This window comes from Ilyonectria robusta (assembly GCF_021365365.1).
Source record: "Ilyonectria robusta strain PMI_751 chromosome Unknown BGZ61scaffold_42, whole genome shotgun sequence".
In the NCBI taxonomy this organism is placed as follows: Eukaryota; Fungi; Ascomycota; class Sordariomycetes; order Hypocreales; family Nectriaceae; genus Ilyonectria; species Ilyonectria robusta.
In genome coordinates this window covers 43533-66280 of record NW_025764476.1, presented here as the reverse complement: position 1 = coordinate 66280, position 22748 = coordinate 43533, and the positions used below count along the sequence as shown (strand labels likewise).

Here is a 22748-nt window from a genome sequence, read left to right as displayed (position 1 = left end):
TAGCGTCTTCTTTTCTTAATAGGATCTTAAGAGCTAGTATATTAACCTAGCAGATAGTGTTGGGGCTACTTAGACCTAATAGCGAAATGAAGCTAGAATAAAATATCAAACTGCTCTAGCTGCTATGCCTAAGACCCTTAAGGATTTCCCTTGCTAGCTTATAGACTAGGAACAAGCTACGTACTAAGCCCAGACCCTAGAGGTGGGGGGCCTAGATGATCCAAATATCTGGTTCGAGGACCTTAGTAAGGCTATTAAGCCGGTTGTTGGATATTGGGTCACTACCTATCGCGGGATCTATAGGAAGGAGCTAGAATCAAGGTCCCTTCCAATCCGGGAAGTTGCCAAGGCCCTACAAGAAGAAGCTGCCCAATACGGCTTACAACAGCCGGCCAAGGCCCCCAAGTCCCAAGGCCGGATCAACAGGGGCTTTGGACCGACCTACGATGAGGAACCTGATCAAGCTGACCAACCGGATCAAGAACAGCATCCAGATAGGGAAGGTCAGCAGGCCGGATCGTCCGGATCCGCCGGATCCGTCCGGCCGAAATGGAACAGGAAATGCAAGCCCGATCAATCAGGCTCTGAGGCAAAGAAGATCAAGTCCACGGATGACCGGGATCAAGATGATATTCCTATCTGTGAAGCCTGCGGCGGCAATTGGTATACCTAGAAGAAATGCTATTATATCTTCCTATCTAAGGCCCCAGCTTGGTTCGAATTCAAACCTCTTATCTAAGATGCTATTGCATCCCGACTTTCTTGTTAAGAATGGAAGGATAAGCTCAAATCCCTTAAAGCTACTGCTGGACTGGCTAAGTTAGATTGACTAGGCCGGGAAGTCGGCTGCTGTAATAACCTAATAACCCCGATTAAGGCGGCCTTTGCAGTATCAGGATATCCTCTATAAAAGTTAGCTATTCTAGACTCTGGAACTACAATCCATATCTTTAATAAGATCTGCCAGTTCCTAGAATATCAGCCTACTAGAGCCGATAACATCCTTATTGCCGGTGAATATAAAGTCCTAGTTTAAGGATACAGCTAAGTTAATATTATGACTAAGGGACCTAAGAGCTATAAGATTATCCTTCTATTTGATGTGGCCTATTACCCTAATTTTCCTTGCAATCTGGTATCCCTATAAAGGCTGTTACATTAGGGATATTAATAGGACATACGCCCAGATAATAACTATCTAAAGTTATCAGACAGTCTGATTAGATACTTCTTATCTAATCATTATAACCAATTCGTCCTAGAATACATCCCTTGTAACGCTGCCTTCCCTGCCCAGCACAGCTATTTCAACTCATCAACCCAACCTAAGGTAACAAAGCAAGATACCCGCCGTTGGCACCTGCGGCTAGGTTATCCGGGGCCTCAAGCCCTAGAAAGGCTAGTTAACAAGGTTACAGGGGCCCGGATTAAAGAGATCATAACCGTCAGCTGTAATAACTGCAGCACTTCCAAGATAACCCGACAAGTCAGCCGACAGCTAAGGGACCTTCCAGCCGGACCCGGCTTAAGACTAGCAATTGACTTCTATAACCTGGAAGAGGACCCAGAAGGAAGGGTTAGTCTATTACTGATAATAGACCGCTATTCCGGCTATATTTGGGACTATTACCTTAAGACCCGGCAGTATAAGGAGCTTGTTGCAGTCTTTAAGGACTTCCTGAGTTACCTATTCCGTCAGTATCAGCTAAAGCCTCGCGTCATTAAGTACGATAGAGAGATCCTAGGAAAGTCCAAAAACTGGCCTCAACTAGTATATCGGCTCTTTACCGGGATAAGCATTATCGTGGAGTTAATAGCTACAGACACAGCTGCCCAGAATGGCGGCGCTAAGCTATCCAGAAAGGTTATCAAGATTAAGGTAAGAGCCCTACAGTCAGGAGCCCGATTTCCCTTCTTCCTTTAGGTCGAGATCTATTAAACTGCTATCTATCTCTATAACCGGACTCCTAGGGGGGTCAACAACTGGGATACCCCTTATACCCAGTTCTATATAGTAATAGCCTAATGAGATAATTATGACGAGGAAAGTAAAGTCCCCTATCTAGGTTATCTACAAGTCTATAGATTTAAGGCATTTACCTTAACCCAAGATACCCTAAAGAGCAGAAATAAGCAGTAACAGCTAAATCCCTATATTTAGATTAGTTATCTTATAGAATACCAGTTAACTAATATCTATAGAATCTGGAATCCATCTACTAGAAAGGTTATTTCTACTAGAAATGTTATTTTTAACAAAGATAATTAATTTAATAGAGACCTTAATTAGCTATAGGATAATCTATTAAATATTAGTAGGGAAGAATTAGACTGGCTATTAAACTAGATAGAAGAGGCTTAACTAGATTAGTTACTAGAATAAATAGCTAGCAAACTAACCTTTAGGTGGAATTAAACTTACTATAAAAATTAAAATATTATCTACAATAAGAATTAGAATAATATTGCTAATTAAGGCCCGAGGGATTAAATCTATAATCTAGGTTCTAGAAATTAGGTTAATAATATTAATTCTAACCTATATATAGATAGATTAGAAAATAGAAATATAGAGATAATATAATTAGAGACTAGGTTTAATTAACCTATTAAAACTGATATAGGTTTTAGTAATAGGATTGAGGAAGAATCTTAAGAAAAATTAAAAGAAGAATATAAAACCTTAAAAGGCAGTTAATTTAGTACCCCTAGTTTTTATAATAAAACCTACCCAACTTCTATATTTCTACTACTAGCTATACTTTTAGTAATAATAATTTAGAATATCTTAGATTTATTTAGAGGTAAGCTAAATTCTAGGGATTTTAGGGTCTTTAGGGTTAAATAGTTTAATATTTAGAAAGCTGCCTTTAATACTGGAAGATTAGCTAGCCTAATAGGCATTCTTAATAGAAAGGTTATTAATAAAGCTAAGCTATAATATCTACTAAAGAAATTTAAGTCTATTTATTAAAGTTAACTACCTAAGCTGCTATAATACTATTAAGATCTAAAGAATTATCTAATAGAAGTCTAATTTAAATAAGTTAAATAAAACTACTTATATAGTTATAGGGAAATGGAGTTATAAATTTAAATAGATTTAGATAACTCTTAAACTCTAGAGAAATAAACCCTTAATTATATATAGATCTACATCTATAAGCTAGATAAGCATAGCTACTTTATTAAATATAAGGCCAGGCTAGTTATTTAAGGAGACTAGCAGCTAAAAGGGCTAGATAAAGAGACCTATACTACCACTCTAGCTGGAAGGTCCTTCTAAACCCTAATAGCAATAGCAGCCCGATTTAATCTAGATCTTATACAATATAATGCAGTTAATGCCTTTATCAATACTAAACTAGACTGTTATATCCTAATAAAAATACCGCCTGGATACAGATCACCCGGAAAGATCCTACTAATCTAGAAAGCCCTATACAATCTACGGGAATCCCCTCTCCTTTAGCAAAAGGAACTCACTGCCATACTCCAAGAGCTAGGCTTCAAGACAGTCCCGCACAAGCCCTATTATATGATAAAGGGCGGGATTATCGTCTTTTTCTATATTGACGATATCGTCTTTGCCTGCCGGAAGGAAAAGCAGTAGAACGTTTAGAAGGCTGCTGCCAACCTTAAGGGTTATTATAACCTAACTGGTAGATAGGATTTTCAGTGGTTTCTAGGGATTGAGATCCTTTAAGACCGGTAGAAAGGACTGATCTGATTATCCCAATCTTCATATCTAACTAAGATTGCTAACCTTATAGATAACCTAGATTAACAGTATAAAACCCCAATAAAAAAGAAAGCCCTATAACTATATAATTAACAGGCCTCGATCCCGTCAATCCGACGATACTAATAGAAGGTCGGATTAATCCTCTATGCAGTTATCATAACCCAGCTAGATATAGCTTTTACAGTCTCTTAGCTAGCTAGATACAATTCAAACCCAGGACCGGATCATTATTACGTTACAGACTGAGTCCTGCTATATCTCAAGAAGACCAGCAGCCTAGCTCTTCAATTCGGCCAAGGCAATTAGTTTCTTATGGCTAGCGATATATCCTATACAGATAACCCTGACTGGAAAAGCTCCTAAGCCTATATTATAAGACTATTCGGAGGAACGATTAGATGGAGAGCTAATAAGCAGGATACAGTCACAACGTTAACAACTGAGGCCGAACTTCTAGCTTTATCTTAAGTAGCTAGGGAGGCTATATTTATCTCCCGGCTAGTTAAAGAGCTAGAGATCCGGCTGGAAGAAGAAAAAATCCATATTTAATGTGATAACTATCAGACGATCCGGCTTATCTACCAAGACATTAATAAGCTGCAGACTAAGCTGCGATATATTGATATTTATAATTATTGGCTGAGATAGGAAGCTTAGAGGAATAGGATTCAAGTAGACTATATCAGCATAAAGGATATAATTACTAATGGTCTCACTAAGGTCCTGACCGGCCCAGCCTTTCAAAGATCAGTCTAGTAGCTAGGTTTGATTGATATTTCAGACCGGCTAGGGGAAAGAAAGCTGGAAGAGATAAAGGAAGAAGATCTAGAGATATAATAGCTTCAGCTGATGTAGCTGAAGCTGGGGGGGTGTGTTAAATGATGACCCTATATAACGAAACATCGGATAGATTGATATCCTGACCTTAGTCAGAAGGGGGGGTATAAAAACCCCTCTTCTGGCGGATCCGGATGACGAGATGGAGGAATCATCAATATGATCAACATCATCATCACTATATTGATCCCTATCTATCAAATTGAATTGACCGTAACGGATCCATCAGTTTCCTAAATCATTAGGTATAAAAAAGCTCGAAGGCAATGAGTGGGGGAAGGGTTCAGGGCCAATTTACTGAGTCGATACGGTAACCGTCTTAAGGAGTATATGTAATTGACGCGGACCTGCGGGCGGGGCTCAACATTCTCACTTCTGTGTGCATCGCACCCACAGGAATAGGTACGCCACTTTGCTCGTGCTCTGGTTATAAGCTGTGGGTAAAAGCCCCAAGAGTATCAGGTAAAAAGTATCACGCATCCTTCATTATCCAAACTATGTCGAACGAGGAGTTATGTTGTAGTGTACCTCGTAACTTGTGGTAGGCAATCAACGGCTCTAGAAGAGAAGTACGCGTACATTCTTCCACCAACACTGGCTGAGACATTACAAATTGTTGAATTTCAGAACCAATTGAAAAATTTCCTGATCCCAGAACCCGTCTTGCCATCCTCAGACGGTCGCATTGCAACGTTCTCCTTCTCCTCCTGCATTGATTTGAACTCTGTCTGGAAATCCATTTCAGAGAGGGGAATAACCTTTGACTTGAGGAATATTTTGAAAAAGATGTACAAGACTAGACTCACTTAATTACTTTGCCCTGTCAACATTGGACGGATTAAACTTACCAGCAAAAATGAAAATATTGATATAGCAGGTTATGAAACCCGAAGCGGTAAATTGTCCTTTGACAAAGATATCGAAGCCTGGTCTAATGTCAGAGGAGCCTTGATCTTGTCTGCATCGGATTTGCAGTTGAGGGAAGCACAAACCAGAAAAGAAAACCACCAACGATACCATCACGAGGGTTGCCCACGAAACATATGGTTGGAGGGGACTTTTATACGGCAGTTCTGTGTTTCTGTCAGCCAATTCCATGTTCATCCCCAAGAAAAGTGCGTATCTTACCATCTCGTGAGTATCCTTGTTGTTTCAACCCCGCGTGGAATCGAATGTATGTCACCTCGATGACTATCCAGCCAATCAATCCGGCGACAGTGGTGATGTTTACAAACCAACCGAAGACGACTGACGTGTTGTTTGCGACATTCAAATAGACAAGAGGCATCAACACACAAGTTAATCCAATGGCGTAGTATGGTGAGCCAAATCGGTTGCAACGTTGTAGTAGCTTGGGAGCGTGGCCGTCACGGCTGAGGCCGTACAGGGTTCGCGACGCGATGAAGACGCAAGCCGACCCGCTGCTGATTGCGGACGTGCAAACGACGGCATTGATAATCGAGGGGAAAACTGAGATACCCGAGCGCTGGAAGGCAATTACGAAGGGCGATTGCTGGGCAGTGCCAGTGGAGAGGCTCAGAGAAGGATCATTGTATGGCCTGAGGGATTCTGTCAGTCTCTACTTCGCATGAGTCGGCATGGTCAGATTTGACTCACACAATCAATCCCACGATGAAGATACTCAGCACGTAGAAGAAAAAGACACGGTAAAAGGTCTTCTTCGTCGCAGCGGGAATGTGCTTCCTGGGGTTGCGCGTTTCCGAACCTGAGATGGCCACAACCTGGATGTTTCCGTAACTGAAAGCGGACGTGAGCATCACTTTCCAGAAGGCCAAAAACCCTCCGGTCGACCCCGTCTCGATATACTGGTTAAAGGCACCGGGATTGATCCAGTATCGGAACCCGAGGCGCTCGTGGTTAGGTCCGCCGCCGAGATCGATGACGAGTCCACCGATGATGAGAGCGATGATAAGCATGATCTTCAATGTCGCAAAGAAAACCTCGGACTAGATTATTTGCGTGTTAGCGAGGAGTGTCTATCACGAAGCGCTTGCCCAGAAGCCACATGTAGAAGAACTAACCTCTCCGTATAATCGGACACCACAAAGATTAAGTCCAACAATGAAGACCAGAAAAATAGTGATCCAGACGCCAGGGTTAATCGAGGTGTTCCAGAACTGAATCAGAGTGGCGGCAGCACTGATCTCAGCGGGAACCGAGATGGACATGGTGTACCCTTTTGAAGTAAGAAAGTGGTCTCCGCAACTGGACTACGACGCGAAACCTACAAAAGTTCCAACCTGTAGCTGCACCCAACGCCGGCTCGACAAACTTAGTCGCGTGTCTGATGAAGCCACCAGTGTGAGGCATAAAGGCGGTGATCTCACCGGTCGTGTACGCAACGCCGGCGGTGACGAAGCCCATGATGATATAGGCCAGTAGGCCACCGACCGGGCCTGCGATGGCGATGACCTGGCCAGAGCTAAGAAAAAGGCCAGTGCCCTAAATAGACCGTGTTAACAATATCTCCTCGCTTGTACGCAGTCGGTCACCTACAATCATGCCTGCGATGGCAATCATGTTGATATGGCGAGCGTTCAGGTCGCGCTTCAGCTCCTCCGATTGAACGGCGACGCTCTGGCCGTCAGCGCATATCTCCATATCCGGAGCCGAAGTGAAGGCCGCAGCGGCACCTTTTTCGTCCTTCTCCATTGTCGTATCAGTGTCCGTGATGATGTTTTACTGTGGGTAGAAGAGGGGCAAATGGCGACAGGACAGCTGTGGCCTGGTCCGGCATGAGGATTTGCCAACAGACGAGTTATATTGACAATGGTCAGACATGTCCGCCAGGGGGTTGCTACGACATCGCTCCCGTTGAGATAGCGCAGATTACCAACTCCGGAGACGGCTATCCTGTCCCCATCGCGATACGATTGTTGCATTATTTGCGTGACAAGACGTTTCCAAATTGGGCCACCGGCGACTAAGACAGGGATTTAGAACGCCGGTGCGGGGATAGACCGGCATCGGCTTATCAAGGCGGTAATACTCTCCCCAAACCAGTGGACTGATAAGGCATTTTCTCCATTTTCTCCTACCCTACATGACGAGAAACAATTTACCGGTAGTGTCTATGAAAGAGCCGTGTTTCTCGCAATAACTACACTTCGGATACGACAAAGATTTTATTGCGTGCGCCATGGCCTCACATCCCAATTCAAGTAATGATTCGTTTGAACTCTATGACCTCAAAGTCGAGGTTGTGTGCCCGCCGGGAAAACGAATCCTTTGCGGTGCCAATGAGGGAGACTATTTCACTCTTCAAGGCGAGATGCTGTACCTCCCCCCAAATCAGGGTATCAGCATATACAGTCTAGGTATCAGGACAGCCCGCGGCTCTTAATTTCACGCACTAATTTCATTAAGCCTCCATTATTCCATTGCTTCCCGCGAAGCAGCGAATGACATCCAAGAACGACTGGATGACTACGGATGCGCTCATCGCATGCCCGGACCCGAACTGCCCTTCCCAGCTGAAGATTATCCGGGAGGGTGTTCGAACATTCAACCACTCTGAGACTACGGTGGTGCCGTTGGAGAAATGATGGGGAACAACTGGATTCAAGATTGGCGAGGAGGGGCTCCTTTAGAATATCTCTAGCTGAAATGAGTGGGCTGGGTTATTCTAGACCCTCTGAAGTGTCCCATTCATGAGAAAAATACACCATCTTGAAGACTGAAGCCAGCGCTGACGAACATGTCCGCCCAGAAAGTATCATCCGTGAACAGAAAATCCGCCCTGATCTGTTGGAGACCTGGAGTATCCGGTACGTCCATGTCTCCAGTGTCTAGAAGCAGCTGGCTTGGATCATCCGGTAGCCTCGAAGCTCTTGGCGAAGCGCCTCGATGTCGGGAAATCCCATGACTGCTCCCCACGTTATCTGGACTGGCATTCCCAGAGGTACGAGCTTTTTCGGTTCGTTTATTCAAGAATTCTAAGACAATTCTCTCCAAGAATTTCGCCTGTAGTGTGCAGCTTGACCCCGGAGGGGCTGCTTGCTGAGAAAAGACACATGTGGCGGCTCTTAGGGCATTAATCGTGCTGTCTTCAATTTCGCTGACGATCGAATTTGGAGCAGAAAGAAGCAGCTGTTTCGAAGAAGAGAGAGTTAGCTAAATTTGATCATAGAGAAATTTGGAAGGGAGTTCGGCTTGGAACGGACCTTGATGAGGAATGCTGCGCTGTAGGCGGTCATGACGTGGATTGAGTCTTGTGCGAAGTAGAGCCGGGAGGAGTACCGAGATAGCAACTGTAACATCTCAATAGCACTCGAATAGGCAACCCATAGTATCTCCAGGTTCATTGAAAGATCTGCATTTGGAGAAGCGAGAATTTCTTGTAATGGCAGTGAGAATAGCTGTAACCGAAGATGTGTCCCGTAAAAGCGTACCAAGAATGGGTGGCAGCTGTCGTGCTCTGGGATTTGGTTAACATCAAATGGTCGAACTGGATGATCAGATTGCTTACCAGTCTCGACGGTTTGTGTCCATAGATTTTCCCATCCTTTAATGCGACCGTTGATGATAGTGAGAAGTGACTCGATATTGTGCAATGGTCCTTGCCCTTCACTTGTCTGAGGCTTTTGGCTCAGCAACTTATATACCGCAGAAGTCATCAAACGGAGGGTAACAAACGCCCCCAGGAGTCTGTCGTTGGATGTGACCATGGGGTCTTTGCACCATAGGTCAATTGACTCAATGAACTCGTTCCGCTCCATCATCCATGGTTTCCCTGTTTGTAGACTGATGCTGTTTCAGTGTGAGCAAAATATGACATAAAATGTCGGGGCATAGCTTACCTTCGGTCGTAGACAAATAGAACATACCACGTTCTCTCGATGTTTCGTATTTCTCTCTTCTCTTTCTCCGTCATGGATACTCGGCTCTGGGCGGAGTATGGCATCAGCCTATGCCACCCCAAATCCATACACATTCGAATCACGTAACCTAAAGAAGTCCACGCACGCGTGTCCTCAGGTTCTTTCCAATATGTGAGGATCAAGATTGCCTGGGCTATTTCTGTCGACTTCTTGCCACGCCGAAAGCAATCGCCATACAAATTCTGAGCATGGTCGTGTAGCTTTTCGTAGAGAGCCGGATTAAATGCTTTTGCGGCCATGGCAAGAACGGTGGTGAGAAGAAAGGGTGACTTCTGCCGCACATAGGCGAACGTGTGCAAGACAGGATCTAGCTGGCTGATGTATGGATTGAGAACTTCCATGAAGCTAGATGACAATATTAGCTCCAGTCTTGCAAAAAGAAAACTTATTTAACACGTACTTTTGGAATAATGACTTCGCTATAGAAAGATTGACAAGGCCAAGCATAATGGGATCCTCGGCAGGGGCGAATACTACATCATTAGGGCCTGAATTAAGGGGATGCCCATCAGCGGTGCTCAGTATATACCCCAGGGAGAATTTCCCCCTCATCGCCTCATGGTTGAGAAGTCCAGAGGGTTGCAAGCTTGTTGGTTCAGAGTCTGGAATGCTCTCGATGCTTTGGCTTGCCGGCGTCCATGAGTCCTGGATAGGCTCGACGTTTTCGGCTTCACTCTGTGATGGCACGGGTAATGTCATCATAGGAGCTGATGTTCTCGTTGAGATTCTGCCGGCGCTGTCAGCCATCTTGTAAGGGATACGTTTACTTCATCCTTACCTTGTGCCTAGCTTTCGTCCACGCCGATGCTCTTGAAAGATACAACTCAGTGATTTACGGGTACATCTCTCGCATCTTGAATCTACGTCGCCGACACTCAGAGAGCACTTCATTTTCACCTTGCGACAGGGTAGGCAGGCATTTGAGCTGCGCAGAAATCCGTGTTAGGCACTGTGGGCAAATCATTGCACCCGGAGACTTACCACGGCCTTCGGGCTGACGATATTTGGATATCTTCGTCCATCTCGTATGATTCCGTACGATTCAATGGCTTTAGCACCGCGTAGGCGTGAGTATCACGACATTCACCTCTGCCTCGGTATGTTGGAGTAGGGCCGTCGATGGGAATCTCAGCTGTGGAGTCATTTCTCTCATCGGCTACAAGGATTCTTATCTTTTGCCCCTGTGAATGTGGAGAAAAGTTATCTTGTGACCAGACAAACGCCCTAGTGTTATCGGGCCGGCGACTTACCACGGATTTGAACGCCGGTGATGCAAGATACCGGCGAGTGGGGTGAGGTCATGTTCGCCTCAGCGTCTGATAAACACGCCAGATACCTCTTTGATGAAATCCAGTCAATGATAGCTGAAGGCCACATCGGCGGCTTTTTGGTTCTAGACTAATACGCGACGCCTCTATTCCCATCGTTCCATGAAGTCCAATTGATACCGACGCATCGGCAGATCTCGCCCACGTCACCGTCACAAGTCCATCTCATCCGGATCTCCAGTCAATCAGGATGGCGATTCCTGGCAAAACAATGGCCAGCACGGCCCATGTCAACATGATGACCGACACCATCATCGCGAATCTACCTGCGGAGGGCCTCCGCGCAATTATGCGCTCACTGTTAGCGTCACATCCCGAGGTCACAGGTGCGTTTGAGCGCGAGACGAGGAGCTACATCCAAGAAAGTGCCCTCGCTGCGCTAAACTCAACCGGCTCCGTTGTCAACATGAACAATTTGAAGGAGACTCAGTATATAATTCGTTGTATGGTAGGGTCTGGACTCTGCTTCCAGAGCCTGCCCCTACTGAGCAAGCTTGTCGTGCAGGGAATGGACAGCGAATTGAACTCTGCTGAATCGGAAAGCTTTCTTGCTTCTGTCGACGGCGACATTGTGCAAACCATGACGGCAGTTCAGAAAACATTATTCGTCATGAAAGGCGTCCGCAAATTATCAGATGATGAAAACGTCCTCCTGGAGACTCTCTACTTAGCTCTTGTCAAATGCCAGACAATTTCAAGGGAAGCCAATCGAGAGTATCCATACGTCAGAGGGCTTGCTGCCACAGCAAACGTGTCCGGGGCTCCCCAATCAACTGACATAGCCTTGGAACCTACATATTTCCAAGAGATCAATGCGGTACCCCTTCCCGTTGAGATTCAAGAGACCTTTCGGTTGAAAGATCGACAGCTGCCCAGGATATTTTCTGGCCTCTGGCAGATGTCGAGCCCTGCATGGGGAGCAGCACCCACTTCAAAGATCGTTAGCCAGTTTTCCAAGCACATCCAAGGCGGATTCACTGCGTTTGATATGGCAGATCACTACGGCGATGCCGAGGTCATCTTTGTGAGTACATGAAATCCCCTCATCTGCCATCACGCTCACACAACCAACAATAGGGTCGCTTTCGATCTTCGTATCCTCACAAGGATTCAATCTTTGCGGCCACAAAGTACTGCGTTTTCCACCCCATGGAAGTCTCTCGTGAGGTCATCCGCGATAACGTTTCCGAGAGATGTCAAAGGCTCCAGCAAGCCAAGATCGACCTACTCCAGTTTCACTGGCAGTTTGTGAGTTGTGTAAACATCACATGTAGCAGCGGTCTAACACAAATACAGTATGACGACAAGAACTACATCGACGCGCTTCGTTATCTCGCTGAAGATGAGCGGGTAAATATGGTCGGACTTTGCAACTTTGATACAAAACATCTTGAAGAAGTACTGGACAGTGGAATCACCATACACACCAATCAGATACAGGTTTGTTCTCACGTAAGCCACGGCACATATCATATGTCTGACATCCGACAATTAGTTTTCGCTCATCGACTCTCGGCCAACAGTACAAATGGGCCAAGTTTGTGAGAAGCATGACATCAAGCTACTTACTTACGGTACACTGGTAAGGTTTCTTCCACGTGTGATTTGGGCGATAACTGACCGCTGTGTTATTCAGTGTGGCGGGTTCCTTGCGGAAAAATGGCTGAATATGCCAGAACCTGAAATTTACGATGATTCCATCACTCCAAGTCAACGGAAGGTATGTCGCAGTCCATGGTCCCCATTTCGACCTAGGTTAACAATGCCCCCAAAGTACCTGGGAATGATTCGGAACTGGGGTGGTTGGACCCTCTTCCAAGAGTTGTTGACCGTCTTGAAATCCATCGCCACCAAACATGGAGTTGACATTTCGAATGTTGCAACTCGGTGGGTTCTGGACTTTCCCTACGTTGGGGCAGTGATTGTTGGTGCGCGAATGGGAATCAGCGAGCACACAGACGCAAACTTGGCAAGCTTCGGCTGGTCACTGGATCAACAAGATCAAGGCGAAATTGAGAAAATATTGGAAAGGAGTGGGAGAATAGAAATGTTTGAGAAAATAGGAGATTGCGGAGGGGAGTATCGATAATCAAAGCCGTGTACTCTACTTTGTCTCGAGACGGGACTTGCGTGAAACCTTGGCTACAACACGTGGAATCAATAGTTTGAAGTAGAAGAAGAGATTTGAGGGCAGAAGAGAAGGAGTAATTGTTTTATAGAGCCTAAACAATAGAGAAGTAGCAACCAAATAACTCCATAGCTAAATCCCTATCATCCACGCGACTCTTCAGTGCGTTTTGCCTGTTGATTAGAGTCTGTAACAACAACGCGGCCCTGTTCGCATTCCTTATCGCACCATGACTTAATCTGAATGGCGGCAACGTATCCTCGTCTCGATTTTCGACCTTCAACACCGGCTTCGTCTGTCCCAGCTCTTGCAGCTGCTTAACTGCCCAGTCGCGCTTAAAGTCATCAAGGCATTCCGCTCCGAAGAGAAAGACAGGCCACATAAGAGCCGGATGCACAGTCCTGCTATCGGGGCCACTGTGATTCTTTTCGCCGTACGACCGTAACATATGCTTCCACGTCTCTTCAAGAGCGCCTTGAACGGTGGGTGTGTGAGACAGATGCCACCAGCTCACACGGTGGAGATAGACAAGCAGAATCCAGAAGCTGGCAAGGTAGACGCTAAAAACCTCCTCCAATCTGACTGCTACGTCTGGTGAGACGGACTTGGAAAGCTCCGCAGATTTCAGAGAAATGGCGGACGGCCGTTGGGCCCAAAGGTCCCATAGATCTTCTTGCAGGCGCATGCTCGCCAACGACACTTGGAGTTCGTCATCTGGGGTGAACCGGCTGCGATGGTGCTTGTCTAGCGCTCTGATGCGACGGCAGTATGTTTGCGACTTAAGGTACCACTCTGCGGCCGGCTGTAGTATCGCGCGGAGGACAATTTCCTTGATATCGCAGGTCGTGAGTGAGGGGACAACAGTGGCACTATCGCCGTGTTCTGAAGCATCCGATGCGGAACCGGTGGACATGGCTTGAAAGTCTTCCTGCCCTTCCAAAGAATCTTGCCATTCTTTGGACTCCTCGTAGTCGCAAGAGATGATCTGGATGGGGTAGCGTGAGACCGTTTCGAGAGCCTTTGGCCTCAGCAGAGACTCGCCTCCTAGATGCGTAGCCTTGCTATCGAGAGAGTTGAACCACGACAAGAGCTGTCGTGAATACCAGCTCCACTCTGAGCCGCTGGTGATAATGACGTCCGCGAGGTGAGAAGGAAATGCAGATGCAGCGCACTCCTTGTCCTGGTCGCGAATCACCTGAGCCCATGCAAGCAAGAAAATAACTGCGAGAAGCTCTTCTCGCAGCGGTTGATCCAAGTCCGATTTCTGCGCGATACATTGCCCGGCTTGGCTTCGTACCGAATTGTAACGTTCTGTCATGCGCCTCTTCAGCCCGTCAGAGGCATCGGACCAGCAAGGTGAGGATTCTTCATGCTTGAGCAACTCTTCGACGCAAAGCAGAGCGTCCATGACCAGCTCGTTCTTCGCGCCAAGATTCACTAAATAGCGCTGCAAGTACCGCCACTTTCTGGTGCCTCCCATCAGCATAGATGCTGGAGGTTGCAGGATCTTTTCGAAAGTCACAAGCGCATTCTCTTGGGCCTCGGTGGCACCATGGCTGCTAGGACAGTCATGAAGTAACCGCTGCGCTGTAGTTTTTGGATATTGGCCGGGAACCGAGACTGGTGAACCTGATGCCATAGTCCCGGAAGCGGCAGTGTCAAATTCCAACCGTGTAGTTGATAAGTGTGTGCCCGAGAAAGTGTCGTTAGCTGGCGATTGATCCGTTGGCCCGACCTTAGCTTCTCCCTCATCGAAAGAATTGGCATTCTCGAGGGCTTCAAGGCTGGACACTTCCGACAGCAACGTTGTTCCTGGCCCTATCAGACTTCCGGGCTCGCCTGCCCAGGTGAAGTTGTCAACCGCATCATCCCAACTGATACTGCCCATTCCAGCAGCACCCACCGCTATAGTATCGAGCCATGGAAAAGAGTTGAGGTCATCCACACCATTCCCGGCGTGGGCGACATTTGGTTCATACGCATCCTTTTCTGTAGGACACGGGCTGTTATCTGAGACCATGGGCGGGTCTGGCGGGCAAGACTTGATGCCTTGCTGCCGCCTCATGACGTTAGAGGCCATCGCCGGCGCTCTTTTAGTATTGCCATTGGTCCGAGGCTGGTAATAACATTGAAGCTGCAATCGCGAGCAGTTGCTGCAAGAAGGAGACACCTGGTCACACCGTACATGGCGCGTCTTGCACGTTGCGCAGCCGAGACGAGATCTAGGGGCGCCTCTTCCACGGCGAGGGCGAGCGATGTTGGTTGAAGGGGTCCGATTGCCGGTATTGGGAGGCTTTGATCGGTTCGGAGGAACGGGTGAGGGTGTATGTGCTGACATGAGGGCCACCATTCGATTGCTGTGAGCGAGAAGCTGGTAGTATAGGCCTGATTTAAAGATCCGTCAACATGTGGCGAGTGAATGAATGAAGAGCGGCGGAAAACAGTCAATCAATTTCTGGTTTGAACTTGACAAGATGAACTGAACTAGACCAGTGGAATCGACGAAGCGTGCGGGTAAAGGAGTCTTGGGCCGTCAGTAGATGCGGGGAGAGTTTGGATACGCTAGCCCTAGGTAGGATACTTGTGTCAGTCGGCTAGCTGTCAGTGCTATACCCCTAATGCCACTAATGTCATCGCGGATCTAGCGGATAATCACGCGCTACTGGCTGATATCCGCAGGTGGTGAGCAGGATCATACGGTGTAGTGTCCTCAGCGGAGACAGAAGACTGTTGAATGTAGCAACTGACAATGCGATGCGCGTTTGAAGTCAACCAAAGGTAGCTGAAAGCTGATCTAGCTTTCTGGGGACGCTAGATGTGATGCTACTTTAGACCATCCAAGGCAAGAGCTTTTGTTTCGAGGGTCTCAGGCACGAACCCTCGGCTTTCACTAGTAACCGATAGCTGCATAAGATATGGCAATTAATTACGACTTCTGAAAAGGACATCCTTCATCAGTCAGAGGATACTAATTCCCCACCGCTCCCTTCAAGTGGAGGGGAAAAGGCGGCGTTGCAGTTGAAGCTAGATTGGATTAGGCTGTTGCTCGGATGTTATCTCGGATTCAAATCTATTGCATCACACTGCATCGCACGGGCTAATATCCATCAGCTGATAACAAGGTGTACAAACGGCCTCCCTCTGTATTCGTGGTTTGCTTATCTCGCACTACCTGTCACTAGGTAGTGGGTTGTTTCATCTAAGACGGCCAATTAGACGTAAGGGGTTAAAAATACGTACTATGTGAAGGAGGTAATACAGTGGGGGGAGATGGGGGGATACGTTTGCATGCATTCGCGGTATGGCGTTATATCGACCTGCTTAACACACCCAGTATCTAATAGGGCCTGACTGGTTACTCCTTTTAAATACGGGATGAGATTTCCATACTAGTCCGATTCAATCGTGAAATTGCCGAGGTTTCCGACGCGTCCAGATACCTGGCATTTCCGAGAACCCGACGCTGTTAGTCACATGTGACACTTTGATCCAATAGAGCTATCAAGCACTAGGGTATTGCGGATTGTTGGTTTTCTGTGCTCTGTTATTTACATAAAGAAAAAAGGACCGTCATGTACATCATGACTGTTATGGATGTGTATTTATCGGCGTAGTACAGGTAGTAATGTAAATGTCTATGCGCAGCGGACGGTGTGTTTGATGCTTCCACCATGCCCCTGCACACTATCTGACCACTTTTCCTATTCACACTGATGTACACGCCTTTCTCAATTATGAAATCATTTGCACTAATCCTTCGCTGCTCCCCCCTCCGTGGATGCCGCGCCGTCATCCTGGCTCGGGGCCATAGCGACGTCCTTGAAGACGGCGAAGCTGGAAGGAGTTTCTTCCAAGACCGGGAAGTGAAAGCCACACTGAGGGCACTCTTCGCGTAGTACAGCCTGCTCCTGTGCCAAATCGTATTTCTTGTCTTGTGTGAAATTACAAGCAGGGCAGATACGTAGCAGTCGTGTTCCGACAAGCTCAAAGTTGGTGATTATGTCTTCCATAATGGCGCCGTTTCCAGCCCACGCCTTGCAGTACTTATGGTAGGTGTTTTTGTGCCAGTCGTAGAGAGCGCCGCGGCTTGTCCAGAAGCTGCATTCGTTGTACCAGCTCCGATCGTCAGGATGTTCCCACCAGGTGAGATGCAGAAAGCCTGGGAGAGGCATGAGGTGGCGACGTGTGTCTGCGAAGATAACTTTGAACTTCTCATAGGCGTCGGGGCTAGAGAAGCGAACCCGCTGCATACTAAGATAAATAGGCATGATGTTCGAATTTGACAAGATGATGGCAAAGATTGGTTTAAGGCAGATATTGATGAAGGGCAAAGAGAAGGGATTGCTATAATGACAAGAGGTAGAAAAGAAGATTGAAAGACGTCCAAATATATTGTCCTCGTCGCATAGTTACTACACACGGATAACAGTTTTCCGAGCATCACTGTCAAGCTTGAGTGAGGTCGTGTACATGCTGTATGTCTGGGCCCACTAAAGCCGACCGAATATGGAAATTGTAGCCATGATGAATTTTGCGTTAGACTGTGTGGAGCATGCAGCCTCGAAGTCCGGGGTCACTCTCAAATTACTTGTTCTGGACAAGGGCGGATTGTCAATCACTTGCTGATCAGTGATCCCTGATAAGAACGCGGGGAAGCGGGCTGTTAGAGTTCACAGTCTGCTGAGTGTGACGATACGCGCTAGACAGCGTCCAGAGCGCCGAGAATGAGGGGAATGGCCTGATTCTAGGTTACGCCGTGCAGGCAAGAAGGGTGCGTAGTGACGAGAGATACACGACATACACGACGGACGCGAGATACACGACATACGCGAGATACGCGACGCTCACGAGGCAAACCAGGTATCGCATCTCGACATTAGGGAGTTGAGATGTAGGTGAGAACCGTCGGGTAAAGTATAGGGTTGATGTTCAGCAAATAGACCAAAGACCGGATAATGAACCCATCGAGAAAATACATAAGTATTCGCCTAGCATCTCCACATCTTGAATCTCCAATCTCTAAGTGAATTACATCGATCATCGCTCTTAAGCCTCAGCTCTCCATTAGCCCAAAGAAAGTATTCTAAACATGGCTCAGCCCAACACTCACGTCATCCACCGCGGCGCCCAAGCTCCGGAATCGAGCAAATGGACTCCTTTTGAGTGGGAAGAGCCCAAGTTGGGGAAACAAGTCCACGGCGAAGTCAGCATTGCACGTGCGTTCGGTGTTTCCGGGAACCTCTCGTCTGGGTTCTGGAGAACTGGACCTACTTCTCCAGGAGCAGCTCCTGATGGCTCTCACAGCCTTACCTATTCGTCTCCCCTTGGTGACGAAACGGCCTGTATTATCGATGGTTGTGCCACCCTCACTGTGGTTTCTACCGGCAAGAAGTTTACCGTCAGCCCCGGAGCCATCATTAGCTCCCCCAAAGGGCTCGAGGTCCGTTGGGAGATTGATTCTCCGTTCTTCAAGAAGTATTGGTGCATCTGGAACGGAACCAGTGCTACTGCCAGCCCGCCAACCGACCTCCAAATCAACCATGTCAGTGAGAACCCACAAGAGTGGACCGACTATCATTTCACTGAGCCCAAGGAAGGCCCATTGGTAGCTGGCGAGCTCTATTTCATCCGCAGCGGCGGTTCGACTGGGACCATGCTGAGCGGTGTTTGGCGATCTGGCAAAGGTATCGCTGGATCAGACGTGGATGCTTCTGGAACATTGAGCACGCCTTACACTGGAGTCCTGGGCGACGAAACGATTCTGCTTCTTGAAGGCGAGGTAGATGTCATAGAGACCGAGAGCGGTGTCAAGCACAGTTTCAAAGCAGGTGATGCAATTGGATTGACCTCGGGAATGCACATTACATGGATTTCTAAGGGGCCGTTTAGCAAGAAACTCTGGGTTATTACACGTGACGAGGTTGAGAATGTTTAGGCAAAGAAATTTGGTTGTGGGAAAGCCAGATAATAGCTTGTTTGAGTTTGGATGGGGAGGATGAGTTAATTCGGGCGGACGGTGAAGGGCAGAATATAGCAGTAGAAGTTAAAGTATTGAGTTCTTAAACATCTATTGAAGTTCTGTCAAAGATTCCTCGGAAAACAGACATCTAAGTCGATAATCTGTACATAGCTTGCACCGGAGTCAGTCTAGGCTGCGTCTCTTGGACCTGATTGGGAACAGAGAGACATCTGTGCCGGGACTTCTAACGATGTTAATTTCTAGTAGCTGGGTGTGTATCTGGTGTGTAGCTTAAATATTGCAGCTCTATTTTTAAGCTGTTTTCTGTAGAGTAATATGTAGGAGTCATAAAACGGCAATGACGATAATTCTGAATATACTCATGTCTAATAAGATATTTCTACAAAAAGAATAATAAATAATAAATAATAAAAACTAAGATTTTTAGTCTAACTGGTTATCTTTATAATACCTTGATAAGCTGTAATAACATCGGTATTTAAGAAATATAATAGTAGTAACAATACGATTTGCCTTCGCTGTAGAAACTGTTCGTTAATGCAAGAAAGATGAGATACTTGTTGACTTCGTCCGCTTCACACCCCGGTCCACTTTCGGTCCACTTTTCCTCACACGTAAGAGGCGCAGTTTTTGCGGGACAGCAATATTTTTGAGCCATTATCCCATATATCGGTGAATTCTCACAAATCTAGAAGGCATCTACTCGCATCTCACGTCGTTATCTACCAATTCACAATGTTTGCCGACTGCCTCATATGCGGTGCTCCTGTTGCCAAGTTCATTGATGGCCGCAGCTCACCCCCACTGCCTGAATGGATGCGCTGCTTTCGCGCTGGTTAGTGTCTGCATCTTCAAGCCATGTTAAGTCACACTGCTCTGACATCGTCTCGCCGAGATAGTGTATTCTACTCTCGATGAATGGGACTCCGCTCGCCTATCGGGAGTCGGCGAGGCAGAGTATTATTCCCATCATATTCCTTATGAAGCTTCTATGGGAACTGGAGTGGCCCGCAGAGATCCTGGTTCGCCCATGGTTTGGTTGGATCCTTTGAGATTTAGCTTTAGCAAATCATGTCGCCGGGGATACGGGCCTCCTCCCGTTTGGGGCTTCATTTTTCACTGCAGTTGTTGGGAGCTCTTCTCTGCCAACTGCCTGTCCCATGGCTTGACGGTGGATATCCAAGACTTGTTCCATATTTGCCGATCGCAACCCATCTCTGTATCAGCCATAGATTGGGGTCACACATATGGCAGTATATGCGATCGCGAACGAGAACAAGAGACTCTTTACGTAGGCGAGGAAGCCCCCTTCCTACTCACTCAACAGATCTGCGATATGGGCAAGTTGGATCCTTTTGACATTCCGACGTTCAAGGAAATATTCCATTCACAGCGAAATCAAGACGCTGGGATCCTGGACTTGCAGAGCCGACCTCCCGAGGAACCCGCAAAGCCAGATTCATTTTCCTCTCTACCCCGAGAGATCCTATCCCAAATTGTTTGCATGGTGGGCTCGATAGATGTCTTGAACCTCCGGCTAGCTTCACGTACGTATAGCTCCATGCCGTTGCCCGACAAATTTTGGCGATCCAGATTTGAACTGGGAGGAGAGTTCGAGGATGTAGGCGAGGTTGCCTTTCGAGTGATGTCACCTGGGTCATGGAAATCCATGTACAACGGCATGAGGCTGATTGAATTATCACCGGAAATCGGAAATCTAAAACGAGTTTGGAAACACACAAATCAACTTCGCGGATTGCTCCAGCAAAGAGAACAGGCGGGATATTGCCATGGAACCACCGTGCGCTCATTTTTCGAGCCTGACGCCCAGGCCATGGATATGGATTGGGTTACAGCCTCAGGTAATTTGCTCGAACACAGGGGACAAGGAGCGTTCAAGGAGGGCTCGATGGCATTGTGGTGCCGCGCTGTCACACTGCCCGCCACCTGTGGAGCTGTGTCCATTTCATACGCGACTATCCTTGAGAAGACATACATCTCGGGGATCAAGATAGATCGCGGCAGCAAAGAGCAAATCAAACTTGGCTTCATTCACCCAGAACAGGAAGCAATCCCTGACTGGGGGAATGACAAGGGCGGGCAAGAGAAACTGGCTGGATTTCATCTTGCCATTGATGCTCGTGGCATACGAGGAATCCGTATACTCTCAACATCCGGATCGTTATCAGCTTGGGTCGGAGATTACCAAGGAATAGCGAGACGGAACTTGGTATTGTCAAGCAGTGAGCCTGTTGCTGTAGGGTATATCAAAGCTGGTTTCGATGTAGGTTGTTGCGTCCAGTTTGTTTCACGTCTAGGTACTGACGCACACAGGCGCTCAAGTTGGTATCCCTCTCAATCGCGGGTAGTGAAGTTGGGGCTACATCTTCACAGAGGACGGAGAGAGACACGCAACTCTGGTACCCGGAGCCGCCCCGACTTGGTTTGCAAGCCTTGGGACCATTGCATCCAGACCTTCCACCGAAACCCAATCATATTCCTTGGTCTAGGGCCATATTTGGGGGACAGAACGGGGATTTCACTGGCGGTCTAGTCGAGATTGTGTTTTGGGCTACTGCCATACGTTTCGAAGGGATTTTATGTATACATGGTGTTGAGTTCAGGTTCAACTCTTTTGTGGATGGTAGCGATTCTGTCGTCCTCGGCAAAAGGTTTGATCCGGATGCAGAAAACATTTACGTTTCCAACCTGACGTTGGACCCCACTGCGGGCGAGCGGATTATCCAACTCGAGGCTGCATATGATATCGACGTTCTCCAGGGATTTACGGTGCGTATTGGCTGCTCAAGAACTCGAGTCAGGCTCTACGCTGGTACTGACAGGTGAATGAATAGATTGAAACAAACCTAGGTCGCAGAAAAGAATTCATCCCTTTTCCTAACCACCTTGACCCCGTTACGACTGTCTGGGATGTGTTTCGACCTAGCAATGGTACCATTGTGGGTATGTTCGGAGCATTCGGAGCCTGGGTAAGTGAGCACTAAGTACACGCGCTTGATGTTGAGCTAACATGTTTGGGGTCAATTAGGGTCGTCGCAGTGGACTTCGAAGCATTGGTGTGATTGTTGATGAGGATCTTCGTTCGTCATAATTGTACAACTGATTACACCAAGTCCATCATTTGTGAGGATATCACCTTCACTTTAACATGCCAGGCATCAAGGTGAATAACTCTGGAAATGTACGGCGCTTTTAGTTCCCTTCTAAGCAAACCATCGCATTAGAAACTGGGTTCGCTGTCCTTGAATGCCCGATAATACTAGCCCTCAGCCTTGACCGCATCAGGCCAAGGAGGAGAACACCGTTTCTTACCTTCCGGAACGGAAGATGTTTCTTACTCACTGTCATCATTGCGGGGCGGGAAAGCTAACGATCCAAAGTTTTGAGGTCGCGAAAAATGTCAAAACCAAAGAAATAACGTTGACCACCCTGCAAGCGTACATGAGTCACAGCCAGAATGGATAGTCATTCGGTCAACAATATTACGAACGAGCAGAGGTAAGCCATAATGGGGGAAATGAAATCTGGGACACAGCCACCGAAGAAAAGCCACCGAAGCAACGCCAGCCGAACACTTTCAGGAAACGTGCACCGCATTAGCTCAGCTGAACCGGGTCTTCAAAGAGCCAGCCTGTGAACAATTATGCGTCAAGCACGGGGAGTGACTGTAACGTGTCTTTTGAGTTGATCCCTTGCGACCTCCGGACCAATCCAAACTAATTTAACTTCTGTCTGCTCCCTCAAGGTGAGCAAGTTGCCGGCACAAGGTCAAAAAAACACAGTTTTATCCACAATCCAAGCATTTGTT

General features: G+C 47.1%; 8 protein-coding genes across 8 annotated transcripts; 4 read left to right on the top strand and 4 right to left on the bottom strand.

Moving 5' to 3' along the window:
• Positions 1 to 5128: 5128 nt before the first annotated feature.
• BGZ61DRAFT_433671 (amino acid permease/ SLC12A domain-containing protein) lies at positions 5129 to 7204 on the bottom strand (the record flags this gene model as incomplete). Its single annotated transcript, XM_046243926.1, has 8 exons — positions 5129 to 5378; positions 5431 to 5508; positions 5575 to 5655; positions 5711 to 6141; positions 6200 to 6549; positions 6625 to 6779; positions 6832 to 7045; positions 7100 to 7204. The coding sequence occupies 8 exons, from the start codon at positions 7202 to 7204 to the stop codon at positions 5206 to 5208; spliced, it is 1587 nt and encodes a 528-aa protein (XP_046095498.1). The 3' UTR covers positions 5129 to 5205.
• Positions 7205 to 7742: 538 nt separating this feature from the next.
• BGZ61DRAFT_499844 (uncharacterized protein) lies at positions 7743 to 8148 on the top strand (the record flags this gene model as incomplete). The annotated part of the gene is made up of 2 exons (XM_046251452.1): positions 7743 to 7920; positions 7970 to 8148. 2 exons carry the CDS (start codon positions 7743 to 7745, stop codon positions 8146 to 8148), a joined length of 357 nt encoding a protein of 118 aa, XP_046095497.1.
• A 51-nt stretch (positions 8149 to 8199) lies between these two features.
• BGZ61DRAFT_173375 (fungal-specific transcription factor domain-containing protein) lies at positions 8200 to 10482 on the bottom strand. The gene is made up of 7 exons (XM_046237609.1): positions 10465 to 10482; positions 10262 to 10408; positions 9884 to 10210; positions 9403 to 9828; positions 9072 to 9352; positions 8767 to 9020; positions 8200 to 8692 (listed from the first exon to the last, which is right to left on the bottom strand). Exons 2-7 carry the CDS (start codon positions 10372 to 10374, stop codon positions 8252 to 8254), a joined length of 1842 nt encoding a protein of 613 aa, XP_046095496.1. The 5' UTR covers positions 10375 to 10408; positions 10465 to 10482; the 3' UTR covers positions 8200 to 8251.
• A 540-nt stretch (positions 10483 to 11022) lies between these two features.
• BGZ61DRAFT_370694 (NADP-dependent oxidoreductase domain-containing protein) lies at positions 11023 to 12900 on the top strand (the record flags this gene model as incomplete). The annotated part of the gene is made up of 6 exons (XM_046242038.1): positions 11023 to 11835; positions 11889 to 12059; positions 12108 to 12251; positions 12307 to 12393; positions 12448 to 12531; positions 12586 to 12900. 6 exons carry the CDS (start codon positions 11023 to 11025, stop codon positions 12898 to 12900), a joined length of 1614 nt encoding a protein of 537 aa, XP_046095495.1.
• A 553-nt stretch (positions 12901 to 13453) lies between these two features.
• Positions 13454 to 14464, bottom strand: BGZ61DRAFT_279415 (uncharacterized protein; the record flags this gene model as incomplete). Its single annotated transcript, XM_046238436.1, has 1 exon — positions 13454 to 14464. A coding segment is annotated over one exon (1011 nt), but the record flags the coding sequence as incomplete, so codon positions are not given.
• A 2176-nt stretch (positions 14465 to 16640) lies between these two features.
• Positions 16641 to 17353, bottom strand: BGZ61DRAFT_567127 (uncharacterized protein). Its single transcript, XM_046255953.1, has one exon. It carries the CDS (start codon positions 17205 to 17207, stop codon positions 16689 to 16691), a length of 519 nt encoding a protein of 172 aa, XP_046095493.1. The 5' UTR covers positions 17208 to 17353; the 3' UTR covers positions 16641 to 16688.
• A 675-nt stretch (positions 17354 to 18028) lies between these two features.
• Positions 18029 to 18874, top strand: BGZ61DRAFT_499840 (uncharacterized protein; the record flags this gene model as incomplete). Its single annotated transcript, XM_046251451.1, has 1 exon — positions 18029 to 18874. One exon carries the CDS (start codon positions 18029 to 18031, stop codon positions 18872 to 18874), a length of 846 nt encoding a protein of 281 aa, XP_046095492.1.
• A 754-nt stretch (positions 18875 to 19628) lies between these two features.
• Positions 19629 to 22096, top strand: BGZ61DRAFT_465550 (uncharacterized protein). The gene is made up of 5 exons (XM_046247593.1): positions 19629 to 19754; positions 19819 to 21203; positions 21254 to 21709; positions 21775 to 21909; positions 21969 to 22096. Exons 1-5 carry the CDS (start codon positions 19655 to 19657, stop codon positions 22029 to 22031), a joined length of 2139 nt encoding a protein of 712 aa, XP_046095491.1. The 5' UTR covers positions 19629 to 19654; the 3' UTR covers positions 22032 to 22096.
• The last annotated feature ends 652 nt before the right edge of the window (positions 22097 to 22748 follow it).

What these genes read in the sequence shown, in the direction of transcription:
- BGZ61DRAFT_173375 (XM_046237609.1), bottom strand. Translation starts at nt 10,374, where the DNA reads ATGAAGTGCTCTCTGAGTGTCGGCGACGTAGATTCAAGATGCGAGAGA. An exon ending in GCGAAGTCATTATTCCAAAA is followed by an intron (nt 9,829 to 9,883) that starts GTACGTGTTAAA and finishes ATTGTCATCTAG; the next exon opens with CTTCATGGAAGTTCTCAATC. An exon ending in GACACAAACCGTCGAGACTG is followed by an intron (nt 9,021 to 9,071) that starts GTAAGCAATCTG and finishes ACCAAATCCCAG; the next exon opens with AGCACGACAGCTGCCACCCA.
- BGZ61DRAFT_567127 (XM_046255953.1), bottom strand. Translation starts at nt 17,207, where the DNA reads ATGCCTATTTATCTTAGTATGCAGCGGGTTCGCTTCTCTAGCCCCGAC.
- BGZ61DRAFT_465550 (XM_046247593.1), top strand. Translation starts at nt 19,655, where the DNA reads ATGTTTGCCGACTGCCTCATATGCGGTGCTCCTGTTGCCAAGTTCATT. An exon ending in GATGCGCTGCTTTCGCGCTG is followed by an intron (nt 19,755 to 19,818) that starts GTTAGTGTCTGC and finishes TCGCCGAGATAG; the next exon opens with TGTATTCTACTCTCGATGAA. An exon ending in ATATCAAAGCTGGTTTCGAT is followed by an intron (nt 21,204 to 21,253) that starts GTAGGTTGTTGC and finishes TGACGCACACAG; the next exon opens with GCGCTCAAGTTGGTATCCCT.